Source organism: Phaseolus vulgaris, chromosome 5, assembly GCF_051622355.1.
Source record: "Phaseolus vulgaris cultivar YP4 chromosome 5, ASM5162235v1, whole genome shotgun sequence".
Lineage (NCBI taxonomy): Eukaryota > Viridiplantae > Streptophyta > Magnoliopsida > Fabales > Fabaceae > Phaseolus > Phaseolus vulgaris.
In genome coordinates, this window is record NC_143502.1 from 37695953 (window position 1) to 37709441 (window position 13489).

Genomic DNA, 13489 nt, shown 5'->3' on the forward strand with positions numbered 1-13489 from the left:
TATTTTATGCAATTTTAATTCATCATAATTACCGGATCCAAAAATAGAAAATAGAAAATGTTATCAATATTTTATTAAAATATAAAATAATGCATTTTAAAAAAAAAAACTTTAAAACACACTTAAAAAGAAATAAAAAAAAAAGAAAAAATAATCAATTTGGCTTATAATTGAATTTGGTATTGAGGCACATTAAGTAAAATAGGGTTTGGGTGAATATAATTTTTGTTGACGTGTTTGTTGATTGAAAAGAAAAGAAAATAATAATAATAATAATAAATAAATTTTTATTTGTTTGTCAAAAGTAAAATTGGTTAGATCTTACATTTAAAATACTAAACCCGTAACTCCATTAAAAAATTGTTTGGGTGTTTTTTTTAAGTAACTTTAAGAAAAAACAAATATTTTTTAATAAGTTAAAATTAGTTTAGATATAAATAAAAAAATAGAACATCTTTATCAAATAAGTTCTATAAAATTAATTTTAGTTCAAAGTCAAAAAGTCTTTTTTCTCTCTTAAAAATATGTGTAGATAAACTTATCTTGAGAAATTTTAGTATAGATTTGGAATGAATTAAGTCAAATAGAAAAAAAAAATATCTACTTAGTATGTGAATTTAAAAGTCAGACGAAAAACGCGCTTAGTTAGATTAATCATTTTCAATGACCTAATTTTGCATTACTAGAGAAGCTTATGATGTTAATCTTTTTTCTAAACCACATGGCCCGGAACCTAATGTGGTGTTTTGAGCTTTGCAATTGGGTTATGAAATTGTAATTTAATATTTTTTTATTAAATGTTTCTTTTAATTATGGAAAAAAAATTGAAATCTTTTTAAATTATAGAATTTTGAAGTTAAAATTTGTGATTTTTTATATTTGAGAATACAAATTCTGGAATATAAATTTATATTCTAAAATATGCAATATGAAATATAAATTTTATATCAAATTCAAAACATAAATTTATATTTTATATTTTAAAATGAAAATTCTGCATTCCAGATTGTAAAATCTGGAATGAATAATTTCAGTATTTTTAGAAGTACGGGTGCGGAAAGAAATCCTCTATGAGACATGCCAATCAAACCATTAAACAAATGAAGCCCACCTTAGGCCCAATTTGAGTTATCGAGTTGCTCATTGTAAAGTTATACAATATGTATCAATTCCACTTTGTTTTCTAAAAAACAAAAAAAACTTATGCTTAAGATGTTTTTTCGGTATAAATTTATTTATAACATAAATTTAAATTGATTTTACTAAAAAAACGAAAAGACTGGAATACTTTTCAAAAGCACTCTGAGTCACCCACAACATACATTTTTATTCAAATTATACTTATAGACGTAAACTATTATTTATATTTTCAAGTGTTTATACTTTTTGGATTTACCTTGAAGAATTCACCTTCATATATTTTACATTACCATTTTATAACTCATTTTCACTTTTCATTTTTCCCTATCACATTATCTCCATTTTTCTTAATTTTTTTTCGTATCTCTCATCAAATTAATTGAAAAAAATAATATAAAGGAGAAAAAGTTAGATGTGAAATAACTTAAATTAAATGAACAATGTCTTAAAAAAAACTTTAGTTATATTCTAATTCAAAGTTTAATTGATTTTTAAAAAAAATTAGAGACAAGCTGAATTCTATTTTGTATAATGAGAGATAGTATTTTTTTTAAAGTACATTCTTCTCAATTAATAAGTTTAATTGATTTATGGAAATTCTTGTATTTAGTCGATTTTCACAGCAAACTCTTTCGCTTTACTGATTGCACAAACGAATTCTGATTGTTTAAATAAAATCAAATGTTTTATCATAAAACGAAAGTGAAACTTCACAAGTCAATTTACCCCCTAATTTTTCACATAATTTTCCATTGTTGAGAACTATGTGGACAAGTTTATCACAACCAAAATGGTAGTAAATGTTGGATTTAGAGGTCTTAATCGACGATCTAATGGCGTGGTTATCGTTGAAATCAAAATAGGATTTAGGATTAGAGTTGTGGTTGTTGAACTTCTCTTCCATCTTGTTGAGAAAGGAATTCATATCCTCTTATGTCATGGATAAACATGAGAGTGTACAAGAGGGTTTTTTTTTATGATTTTCTATGTGCTATTTTGTGGAAACTAGTAAAATTTTACATAACTTACAATGAATATCAAAATTTAAATTACATCTTCAAATGAAAGCACTCAAGTTGATAAAATGTACTTTATAAATCCTAATTGTGTTCTTTTCTTAATATTATCTAATATTTAAAATTGGTATTTTTTTCAACTAATTTTAAGTACATAAGAATATATTTCTTTATATTTTACTAAAATTTTACGGTATTGAATATATCTATTAATTATATTAATAGAGTATAACTAAATTTTTAATTAAGTTATTTTTTTTAATAAAACACGTCCTAACTACTCGTACAAGTTCTATCAGTTTTGAATCAATTTGTAAATTAAAATGTGCATATATTTTTATATTATAGTTTTGTCATCATTGTTTTAATTGATGTACGAGAAGTATTAAAGTCACATAAGAGTGCATTAAAATAATATTGGCATGTTTCTTACCGTTTAAAGTTTCACACTCAGATTAAAAGGAATAATAAATATGATACAGATTAAAATATTTTTTCCAAAATAACTGACCTCCTACAGTAAATAAATAACAACACAATAACAATATTAATGTAATTTATTTAAAAATAGTGAATGTTTATTAATAAATGAAAACATTAGTCATTAAAACTTTCAAACAATATAACAGTGATGGTAGTCCGTAGATAAATTGGTTAAGTTAGCTCTGATAATTTTTTCTATTTATGGCGTACGAGAAATTATGTTCGTTTTTAGGATAAGATTGAGATTTTTAGGATTATTTGGTTATTAAAGATTTAACTTGTCTAGTGGGTAATTCGTCTAAAACTTCAATGAAAAATATATGTTCGATTTCAATGTGCTTAAGTTTTTTAGTATTAACACTTGCATTGGTAAAGTTCTACGTCATCTTCCTGTGTTAGATGAGAGTTTCCTTCACCAGGTTGGGTTAAAATTAACACTGATGGGGCTGTTAGGGGTTATCCAGGTCTTGCCGTTTGTGGAAGTATTTTTTGTGGGAGTATGAGGAGTTTACTGGAGCTTTCTTTGTGTTTCTTGACGTTCATACTGCTTTAGTTGCTAAATTGTATGGAGTTATATATGCTTTGGAGGAAGCTCAAAAATTGGGTCTTAGTAATGTCTTGGTTGAAATGTGACTCCATCTTGGTTTATGCTAATCAATTCTTAGAATTCTTTATTAATAGGCATAGTACACCTATGTATTGTTTTTGTTAACATATGAATTTTGGTCTAGTCTCTCCATATTTATTTTTTTTAATAATACTTTTTTATGTGACGACAAATGATTGTTGTTACTTAGTGTCAACCTAGGTGATAAAAACTTTTTATAAAAAAAAAATCAAACAATAAACTACTAATTTTCAAACTGAAAGTGTGTTAAGGAACTCTTTTTTTCTGTATTTTTGACGAATCAAATTCTTTAGAACTATGTTCGTTAGAGATAAGAAAAATGATAGTTTAATAATTTTTAGAGTTTTATATAATTTTTTATGAGATGGATTTACAAATAAATATATATAATAAAAAATAAATATGTCATTAGGATAATTATTGATTACATGAACACATCATGGCATGCCGATGTTGACCCGTCTTTGAAAACAACGTTGTCGTGGCTTGTTTCGATTTCTCTCGTTACGTCAAATCCTTTAACAACATTACATTTAAAGCTACACGTGTTCCTCAAGTTTCAATTTTCCAAATTACAAACTACCGTTATCCCACACACATCTCTCTCTCTTTCTCTTTCTCTTTGCGCGTACTCCTGCATCTTGAATCCACACCAAGGTTGTATTGCAACTAGCCATGTCTTCTTCCTCCGGTAGATACCGATATCAACCTCAGTATTCTCCATCTGCGCCTCAACAGCCTCCATATTCCACTTACTACCAGACTTCTACTTCCAATGCTCCCCCGCCTTCAAATTCCTCCTCCAATTACAACTACGCCAACGTTTCTTCATCTGGGAATTCAACTTTTCCCCCAGGGACACCCCAGGACGTGATTACAAGCTTTCAGATGGTGGACAGGGATCGGAGTGGCTTCATCGATGAGCGTGAACTGCAACAAGCTCTCTCTTCAGGATTTCACCACTTCAATCTCAGGACCATTCGTCTCCTTATGTTCCTCTTCAAGAATCCACACCAACCCCTCGCAGTTGGTAAGCTAACTTCTGTTCAAATTTATCTTCTTTTTTTTGTTTTCCTTTCTTGGGGTTTTCATTGTGTTGAGATCAATTGGCTATCGCTTGTGCCCTTTCGCAGGACCAAAGGAATTTGCAGCACTCTGGAGTTGTCTTGGTCAATGGCGAGTGAGTCTCTTTTTCATTTCTTCTTATATTCTTTTCTTTCTCAAGATGATCAAGGTTCATGCTATGCTATGTTATGAATCCCTAAAGTTTGAAATTTGTGTTTAACTCATAAGCTAATTGAGTAGCTTTAACTGGCTAAAACTGTTTTATGTTTTTACCTGCGTGATAATCTATAGGATGGATGGATTTATGCTGACAACTCCATATCATGAACCTTATACTGAATAGTTTTGATGTTGTCTCCACTTTTACTACCAAAAAAATTAAATAAATTGTGTTCTATAATCGATCTTTATCCATGTAAAATTGTCTTTGAATGTTTTACTTTAATTCTGTAGGGCATATTCGAGAGATATGATAAAGACAGGAGTGGGAAAATTGATCCATTAGAACTAAGAGATGCTCTGTATGGTATTGGTTATGCTGTGCCTGGTTCAGTTCTACAGCTTCTACTTTCCAAGTATGGTGATGGAAGTGTAAGAAGAGTAGAGCTTGGTTTTGACAGTTTTGTCGAGTAAGTTATTTTTATCTGGGTTGTAGAGGGAGTAAATTTTATCGTTTTGATCATTGAAAGACTTTTGGATCATTAATTTGGTCGACGAAATGGTTTTACATCAATCTTGTCCTCAAATGATGTTTTTTTATTTATTTTTGCACCAAAGTAGACAAGTTTACAAACTGTTGTAAACTTGTATGCAATGATAAAATGATGATTTGAGGGCCATGTTGGTAGATGTCGCTGATGTTTGAAGTACCAAATTGATCTCCTGAAATCTTTCAAACAAAGGAGGACTAAATTAGCTTTTGTTGTATTTGAAAATGTCAATGCCATTATATATCTAATCTTCTGTTTTTGTATGTATGCAGGTGTGGGTTGATTATTAAGGTAAAACTCAACGATATTTTGACCCTATTGGCGTGCTTCTTATTTCTCCTTTTCTCCATTTGTGTTTCTTTTCATCCCTTCCATTGACATAGGCCAACTTTCACATGATCCATTGTTTAGCATTTCGATGAAATACATGTTCTTGTATATATATACCTGTGTTTGTTAAAGTGTTAATTACTTGTTTCACTTTCAGGGTCTCACTGATAAATTCAAGGAGAAGGACACACGTTATACGGGTTCTGCTACACTTTCGTACGATGCATTCATGACCATGGTTCTTCCTTTCCTTGTATCTTATGATTGATGAGTAGTTATGCTCATCGTAAAGATTTCCAAGTTCTTTGGCGCTGCATTCAATTCATTGTTTTATGTTGTGAAGAAACTTTTAAATTGTTTTATTCATTTGTGTTCCGACAGTGCTGGACACACTTTCATAGAGAGCATTTCACATTCATTTACATTTATTTGACCAACAATTTATCTATGTATAGCTAAGAGGGTTTGTGGCAAGAAAAGTGATTAGTAGAAAGTAGGTGGTGAGTGGTGAAAGTGTGTATATATAGAAGAATGTATGTGTTTAATATTTTTTTTTCTCTACTTTTGATTCTAAACATTATGTAAAAGTTGTACCAGACTTTGTTTCTGTATTTAGTATTTATTAATAGAGTGTCGATGTGTTGATATTTAGATAATTCTATATATTTTTCAATTAGAGAGAAAAATGATTTTTTTTAAATTGAATAATTTTAAAATTGTATTAGTTAAATCATAATTTCTTTTAAGTTCTTAAAATAATTGTGGTGATGAAAGAAAATTATATGAAATTTTATGAATTTTGTGTACAATAAAAGGAAGCAAAAATCAAAGCCAAAACACTTACTTCTACGTTATTGCCATCCCTCATAAGATAATTGAGAAGAATCTTTGTATCACTTGTAAATTATTGCTAACTAGAGGGTTCCACGCCAATCTATATATCGAGAAAATAGAAGAGATTATATATATGAAAAAAGAGATAATGATAGAAAAATAGTGTTTCAAAACTATACATAGTGCTTACATAATTAAGAATAAAATAGTGGCCAGATAGATTTTATAATAGGAAAAATACAAATAACAAAACGAATAGCATTCACTGAATCTGGTTTAATTTAAAAGTTTGAGAAAAACCATTATGTCTAATCATTCACCAAATCTCAATCATGCATCAATATAATATTTTTCGAACTTGCGTGTAGTATTAAGAATTTCCATTATTAAAAAAAAAATCCATTGTGTGTGACATCGAAATTTCTATCAGGTTGTGATTGTATAAATCAATGGTGGGGTTTGATTATAGAGTATTGTCGTGGATGTAATAATCAAGTACGTAGACTGGTGATAGTATTTGTGCAGAAATACAATTTACCTCAATTATTTTTATTCAATGATTTGCAACTATGAAACTAAATAAGCTACCCAACAAATTGGCACTAGAGATTGAAATGATTTTAGTTTCATATTTACATATCTCTGTATTTAGAACTACATATTTCGGTAGATTGTACAATATTTTTGAGTTAACGAAAAAAGAATAAAGGGTATTAAGATAAAAAATAAAAAAAAAAAACTAACTTTAAGTAATATATATATATAAAGAGTTTTATAAAAAAAACAGTACTTTACAGAGGACTTTTAACGATAATTAAAGGTAACTTAAAAATAGTTTTAGACTCATGAAATAAAGATATTGTCGTAAGTTTAAGACACTAATGATAGTCTAAATTATTGTCATAAAATCATATTTTAACGACAATTTTTTAATGTTACTATCTACATAAATGACTTTAGTAACAACCACATAGTAAAAACTTGTCATTAAAATACTTTAAAAAAAAATCAAAAAACAAGATAATTTTGTATGAATCATCACTAAAAGTCTCTTCAAACGATGATAGTTCTATATGAACTGTCATTAAAAGTAAATTTTTTAATTATATTATTTAAAAAAAAAACTGAACTAAATTCAAATATGAAATAGTATATTTCATCTGAAACAAACATATTAACATAAAAATTACAAATCTAACTATTGTCAATAGATAAATCAACCACAAGTGTAAATGTATGTAAAACGTAATTAGTAAATTTAAATAAAGTTTTAAAATAAAAAAAAGTGAATAAAAATGTAATTGTACAAAATTTTATATTAGTGTGTCATCTGCCTAAAGTGTTATATATGTTAACAAAATATTTGACCTATGTTGTTTTAATAAGTTTCATTACTTTTGAGTCTAAGAGTTGGAAAAATTACAAGTTTTGAAATTAAGTTAACATACATGTATAACTAAGAATACAATTTATCAATGTATGGTGGATAATAGCATATTGCCTTATCCCAATCTATATCAATACCAATTCAAATAATGGTTATCATGCACACCATGACATAATAATCGCACCCAACCTCCAATTTGTTTATTACACAACAACCCAAAATAAAATTTATATAAGTCAATCACAATAAAATAATAAATAAATATATGTACTTTAAATATCTTAAGGTACATCCAAGTGAGATTATATGATATTGCACGTGACCTATCACTCATTATGTTATATTCAGAATAAGCACTTATGCAATGAGCATAACCATCTATCAATATAATTTTGAACTAATAAAACCACTAATTGTCAATGACATCTATATTAGAAATGAGATACAACATATTTAAATAATTTAGTATACATTATTGAATAAAGATGAACTTTATTCATATATATATATATATATATGGAACAAAAATAACTTTTATCCCTTCAATAAGGTATTGGCATTGTAAGTTAAATTTGTGGTAAAGAAATCAAAAGAAAACTTGGAAAGCTAACTAAATTTGATGAAGTGTCTTCCATGCTTTCACATATTTTTCATGCCTCTCTTGAAAAAGTTCTTGTCGCCAATGTGGACCCTTCTTGGCCAAATGTTGACCATTTCAATTTGGGCTTCTATTTAGACCTTGCATGATGCACTCTTTTTTTATCTTATTGCACTCCTTACTTGATGTTGACTGCTCTTATACCAAGCCTAATCTAACTTTACTAGATACACCTCAAAATACAATAAATAAATCATACAAAATTACAAGTCTAAAAGGTCAAAATAAAGAGATAGCAAGAACAATTTGATTTGTTATGTTTTTTTGTCATTTTTTTGGTGTATTTTTACTCATTTTCTACTCATCACATGTTCGTTACTTTCTTCTAAGAATTATAATTGTCTTAATCATATATAATAAGTGATTGAATAAAAAAATGAAAAAATAAATAAAATACTTGATGATAATCATTAAAAAAAACACTCAACATATTAAAAAACATAAAATAAATTATTTATTTATACTAAAGTAAATAAAAAAGTAGTTTATATCAAGAAAAGATAAATCAAAACATAAGTTGATCTATAACAATTAACTAAATAAACACTAAATATATCTAATAAGAGCTGTTTTTTTAATACGGATTATTTTGTCTTAATCATTCAATTAACATTTACAATTAAAATCTTTCTTTCAAATAATGCATCCCTTAATATCTACGGCTTCACAAACCCACTCATTGATGAATAAAACACAATAGATTAGAACAATCATTCAAATTGCTGCTAAACTTTCATTTTCTCAAGTGGACCCTAATTTTCATATTCATATTATTCGTACTACTTTGTTCTATTTATTTATTTTTCTAACTCAAAGCCCTAAACAATGGTTAGAGGGGGAGGTCCACCATCTAATCAATGTTTCAAATTAATCAATGATAGCTAATATGCCATGCCACATAATTGTCACCATAATAAATATTGAATTTAAGAGTAATAAACATTTTTCTAAGTAATAGAATTGATTTTTTATTTATTTATAATAATAAAAATGTTATTTTATTAGCTAAGCATGCCCACACACGAAATATGAAGAGAGAATTATACTACTTTGTTGATGTCATGCCAGATAATATTTGCATCTTCTCTATTTTCTTAGACTTTTAAGAAAATGAAATCTATACTTTTTTATTTTTTCAATAAATAAAGTCAACAAATTTGTAAAGTAGCATTCAGATAAAAAAAACAAAAATTAAATTAAAATTAGAGTTATTGATTTAACTCTGACGAAGTTTTTCAGATAAAATAAGTAAGACTAGGAAAAGAAGAAAGTCATAACTGTGAATCTCAACAATTATTTCATTCTGTAAAAAAAAAAAAACAAGATATTTTATTCTGTATCAACTTTCTGTAAAAAATCAATTCTGGCCTATATCTTTGACTATTGCTTACAGTGAAAGAAAAAATCATATGAATGGATTTAACTAAAAATTAGAACTAAGCCTCCAACAACTGCTCCCATTGCTATGCACAAAAAGTATAGGATTTTTGCCTTGAATTTGTTTCCCTGCAAAAGAATGTATAAACATTAATTCAACAATATGAATCAAGCATTCCATAAAAAATAGTATCATTTAAAAATATCAAAATTGGAATAAAATTCTTGTTCAAATTTTCCATTTTTGTAGATGCTAGTAGATATACCTATTAAATGACCACACGTTATCATTACTTTAGTGTCCCAAGTTGTCTGAATTTTTATTAAATTTTCTTATTTCCCTATCCAAATCTGCTCAAACAATTTGAGCTTTGAAATTTGTAGGTGGCTGCACCTATCTGTGAAACTCATCCCAATTGAACCATGCTGATGTAAGAACCCTATAAATTAAATTGAGCACACCTTGGCCATCACTAACAGCCGTCCACAGCCAAATTTTTATGACTTTATTGTTGAATCATCAACATAACTTGATTCCAGTCCAAAAAAGAGGCACTTTACAATTGTAATAATGTTCACAGTTGAAACTTTTCTCCATTCAGATTCTCACAACAACACTCACCTTATAAGGTTCCCTTAGTTACAAATCATACTCAACATAACTTGTAAAGTACATAACACCTCATTTGACTTTGGAACAGTTCACATAAAGGAATTCTTAGCAAAGGAAATTCTATGAACACAAGCTATAACTCACTGATAAAGAAATTACAAAAGAATCTCTCAACTCTTTACTCAACAATTCAACAGCAGTCTATTATTGATAGCTGACATTACCCTTCTACAACTAAAAACAATTCAACTTATATTTTAACTGAGATGAAAAAATTAGGAGATAGTGTTTTACTTTGATAGCAGATAAAAATGAACCTCAAATTCTAATCCAATTATAATCATTGTTGATTTTGCATAGCTTCAAAGCAAAGGGTGCTACAAAAGCTTATAAGGGAATAGAAGGAAAGAAAGTAGTGGAAAGGGAAGGCACCTATGAGATAAGGTTGAAAAACAAGGACAGAATTCATGAAGTTTGGTTATATGTCAAGAGGGAACCTGAAGGCTTTCTTTCCAGTGTGATGTAACCGAATTTGGACTTTTGTATGACTGAAGACAAGGAGAATTTTATTCACCAGAAGATTCACATGCATGATTGCAAGTGGGAGATAAGGAAGGTGGAGACCCATCACCATTTTTTTTAATCAAGATAGTGAAAAATAAGGTTTTCTGGGGGTGGTTATAGCGGCACGAGAGTCCACTTGGTTCATGCACTAGCACTAATTGGACAGCATTTGACAGCCTCTGCATAAAGAGATACCAATTGGACACACACTTTTGCACGCTATGGCTCCTATTTTTGGGATTACATATTTAGCATACTACTGTCAAAAAGTCAAAGAATAACTTGATAGAATCAAATACACGCTTTTGAATTCTTTTTTCTAGATTTCACATCTCTTTATGGCCGTGATCATTGCTAATTTGTTATCATAATGTAAACTTATCAGAGGTTCAGAAGCTGAATTAGTTTTCTTACGACCAAATACTGAAAAACAAAATGAAAATTACAGCACAATAATTTTAGTTTTTCATTATTTACAGTTCCTGGTTTTCCAACAGTTTCTGAAATTGTAATGTAAAGAAGAAGAAAAAGGTGTCAGCACTTGGCAAATAGAAAATTTAGGGACAATATTAAATTTTTCCTCACCTCTTGCAAAAGAATGATTTTTTGAATGTTATTTGTTTCACTGTATTCCTTATCACTGTCTTGAAAGCGCCCAAGTGAACAAGAAAAATGTAAATATGTAGACGACAAAATTGAAGGACAACACCTGCATAACAATAGCAACGAAACATGAGATACATTAATAGACACATACATCTACTTTAAAAAGTTTCAGACAAAAAGTGAAGAAACTTTTTACAGTTGAAGTGATTGAATTTCTCATGTGTTACTTACGTTAGATTTGGAGTCAAAAGTCATTCCTGGGAGATAACCTTGTAATCCAATGTTATAAACTGGGTTGCCATCAGGATAATAGAGGCCATAGTTTCTCTCTGATACTGGACCAGGCTTCAAATTCTCATTGAAAAGTGCAAAGACAAAAATATCAATTGGAACAGATGGATTTGCAGGAGTGCCTTGTTTCTGCGCTATCCTTCTCAACAGATTACTATTATATGTTTCTGCATTCTGTGGTGAGGCTCCAACTTCATCAGGGTCACCTTTAGAAGGCCAACCAGTTTCCGAAATCTTGACTACAATATCAGTATGCCCCAGTTTTTTAATGGCAGCATAGACAGCATCAATTTGAGCAAACAACATGTTATCATAATGCAAATTGGTAATTGGGTCAGTAGACCCTGAATTTGGCTGAAACAACACATAATTCAAGGAAATTTGGTTTGGGTTATCCTTGTATGCAAAAAAGGGATATGCATTGATGAGGAAGGGTGATTTAATTTGAGAAAGAAAGCTAAGGATGGGTTGAATATATTGTATCAGATCTTGCCTGAATACGCCTGATGAAGGAGGAAACGAGGAGGCTAAAATTTTGTAAGAATGAGCAGAAGTAATAGTAACCTGCTGTGCTAGTCCTAGATTAACCAGAGCATTGTACATACTTTGCATTGCAGGGAGGAGATTTACTGTAAGCTGAGAGAGATTGTAGTCGAACACCTCGTTCCCTACAACTATGCAAGTGATCTTGGTTTGTGAAATATAAGGTTGAACATGCTGTTGAATCCAGCTCTGAGCATTAGAAGGGTCCTTCAAACTCGGCAGATCCTCGTTCCGAACTCCTATGATGAATTCCACGTCTGAATTGGAGAATGCAGATAGAACATTTGGATCAGAATCATAGAGTTTGATTTTGGTGACATTCAGAGATTTTATAAGAGCAGCCACACGAGAATGAGATGGAAGGTTGTCGGCTATTTGCCCGTAGTTGATTCCAAAATTTAGACTCCGGGTTTGCACAAACAAATCTGAAGAACATAGTTGTAAAAAACATCAGAACATACAAAAAAAGACATAACAGATAACAAATCCAAAACCTCTATTTTACAACGCTCTAGAGACATAATTAACAATCAATCCCGAGAAGAAGATAAAGAAAGCCTTGAAGAGAGACAAACTGTAAAAAAAACTGAGAAACACTGACAAAACCAATAATTCAGATTACCAAAAAAGCTTGTAATATATAGAGGTAGGAGAATAGATACTCAAACCCAATTGACAAATGCGAAAGATAAATTAAGGAATAGTATTCTGTTCACAATTCAGAATGCTGAAAGGAATAGTATTCTTATCACAATTCAGAATGGTCCATTGGCAAGAAAACCTGAAATTCGAATACTCCACCACCACAAGACTTCATGTAATTATACTATCTATTCAGTCTCCATGGAACAAAAGTTGACTAGTGAGTGGAAGATATCAAACCTGAAAAAGTGAGAAGCAGCAATAGCAAAGGGAGGAAGAAAGAAGAAGTTGCCATTGCAAATCTGTTACTGGGCATAACCGCTAACCAAGAACACCGCGCTTCCAGGCTCAAGGTTCAAGATTTACAGCATTACAAAGTTATTGCATCTTTATATACAACAGAGGTGTTCTGTTTTTATGTGGAAACTGGGCAATGCCATTTGTTTTCTCTCTCTAATATTTTTCTTATCACAATATTTTATGCTTCCACTATTAACCTTAGACGCGCAAACTCAACTTCGCCGACATATACTGAGATTTTCTTCATTATTTTCGTGAAAATTCGCAAGTTTGCAACTACAATTTAAAATACCTGTATTTAT

The 13489-nt window shown here is 29.5% G+C and overlaps 2 protein-coding genes across 2 annotated transcripts; one reads left to right on the forward strand and one right to left on the reverse strand.

Moving 5' to 3' along the window:
• Nucleotides 1–3719: 3719 nt before the first annotated feature.
• On the forward strand, nucleotides 3720–6028 carry LOC137835629 (Calcium-binding EF-hand family protein). Its single transcript, XM_068644219.2, has 5 exons — nucleotides 3720–4297; nucleotides 4401–4447; nucleotides 4786–4961; nucleotides 5315–5333; nucleotides 5530–6028. The coding sequence occupies exons 1-5, from the start codon at nucleotides 3943–3945 to the stop codon at nucleotides 5638–5640; spliced, it is 708 nt and encodes a 235-aa protein (XP_068500320.2). The 5' UTR covers nucleotides 3720–3942; the 3' UTR covers nucleotides 5641–6028.
• Nucleotides 6029–9525: 3497 nt separating this feature from the next.
• Nucleotides 9526–13387, reverse strand: LOC137835626 (Glycosyl hydrolase superfamily protein). Its single transcript, XM_068644211.2, has 4 exons — nucleotides 13128–13387; nucleotides 11643–12670; nucleotides 11391–11514; nucleotides 9526–9757 (listed from the first exon to the last, which is right to left on the reverse strand). The coding sequence occupies exons 1-3, from the start codon at nucleotides 13201–13203 to the stop codon at nucleotides 11443–11445; spliced, it is 1176 nt and encodes a 391-aa protein (XP_068500312.2). The 5' UTR covers nucleotides 13204–13387; the 3' UTR covers nucleotides 9526–9757; nucleotides 11391–11442.
• Between the last annotated feature and the right edge of the window lie 102 nt (nucleotides 13388–13489).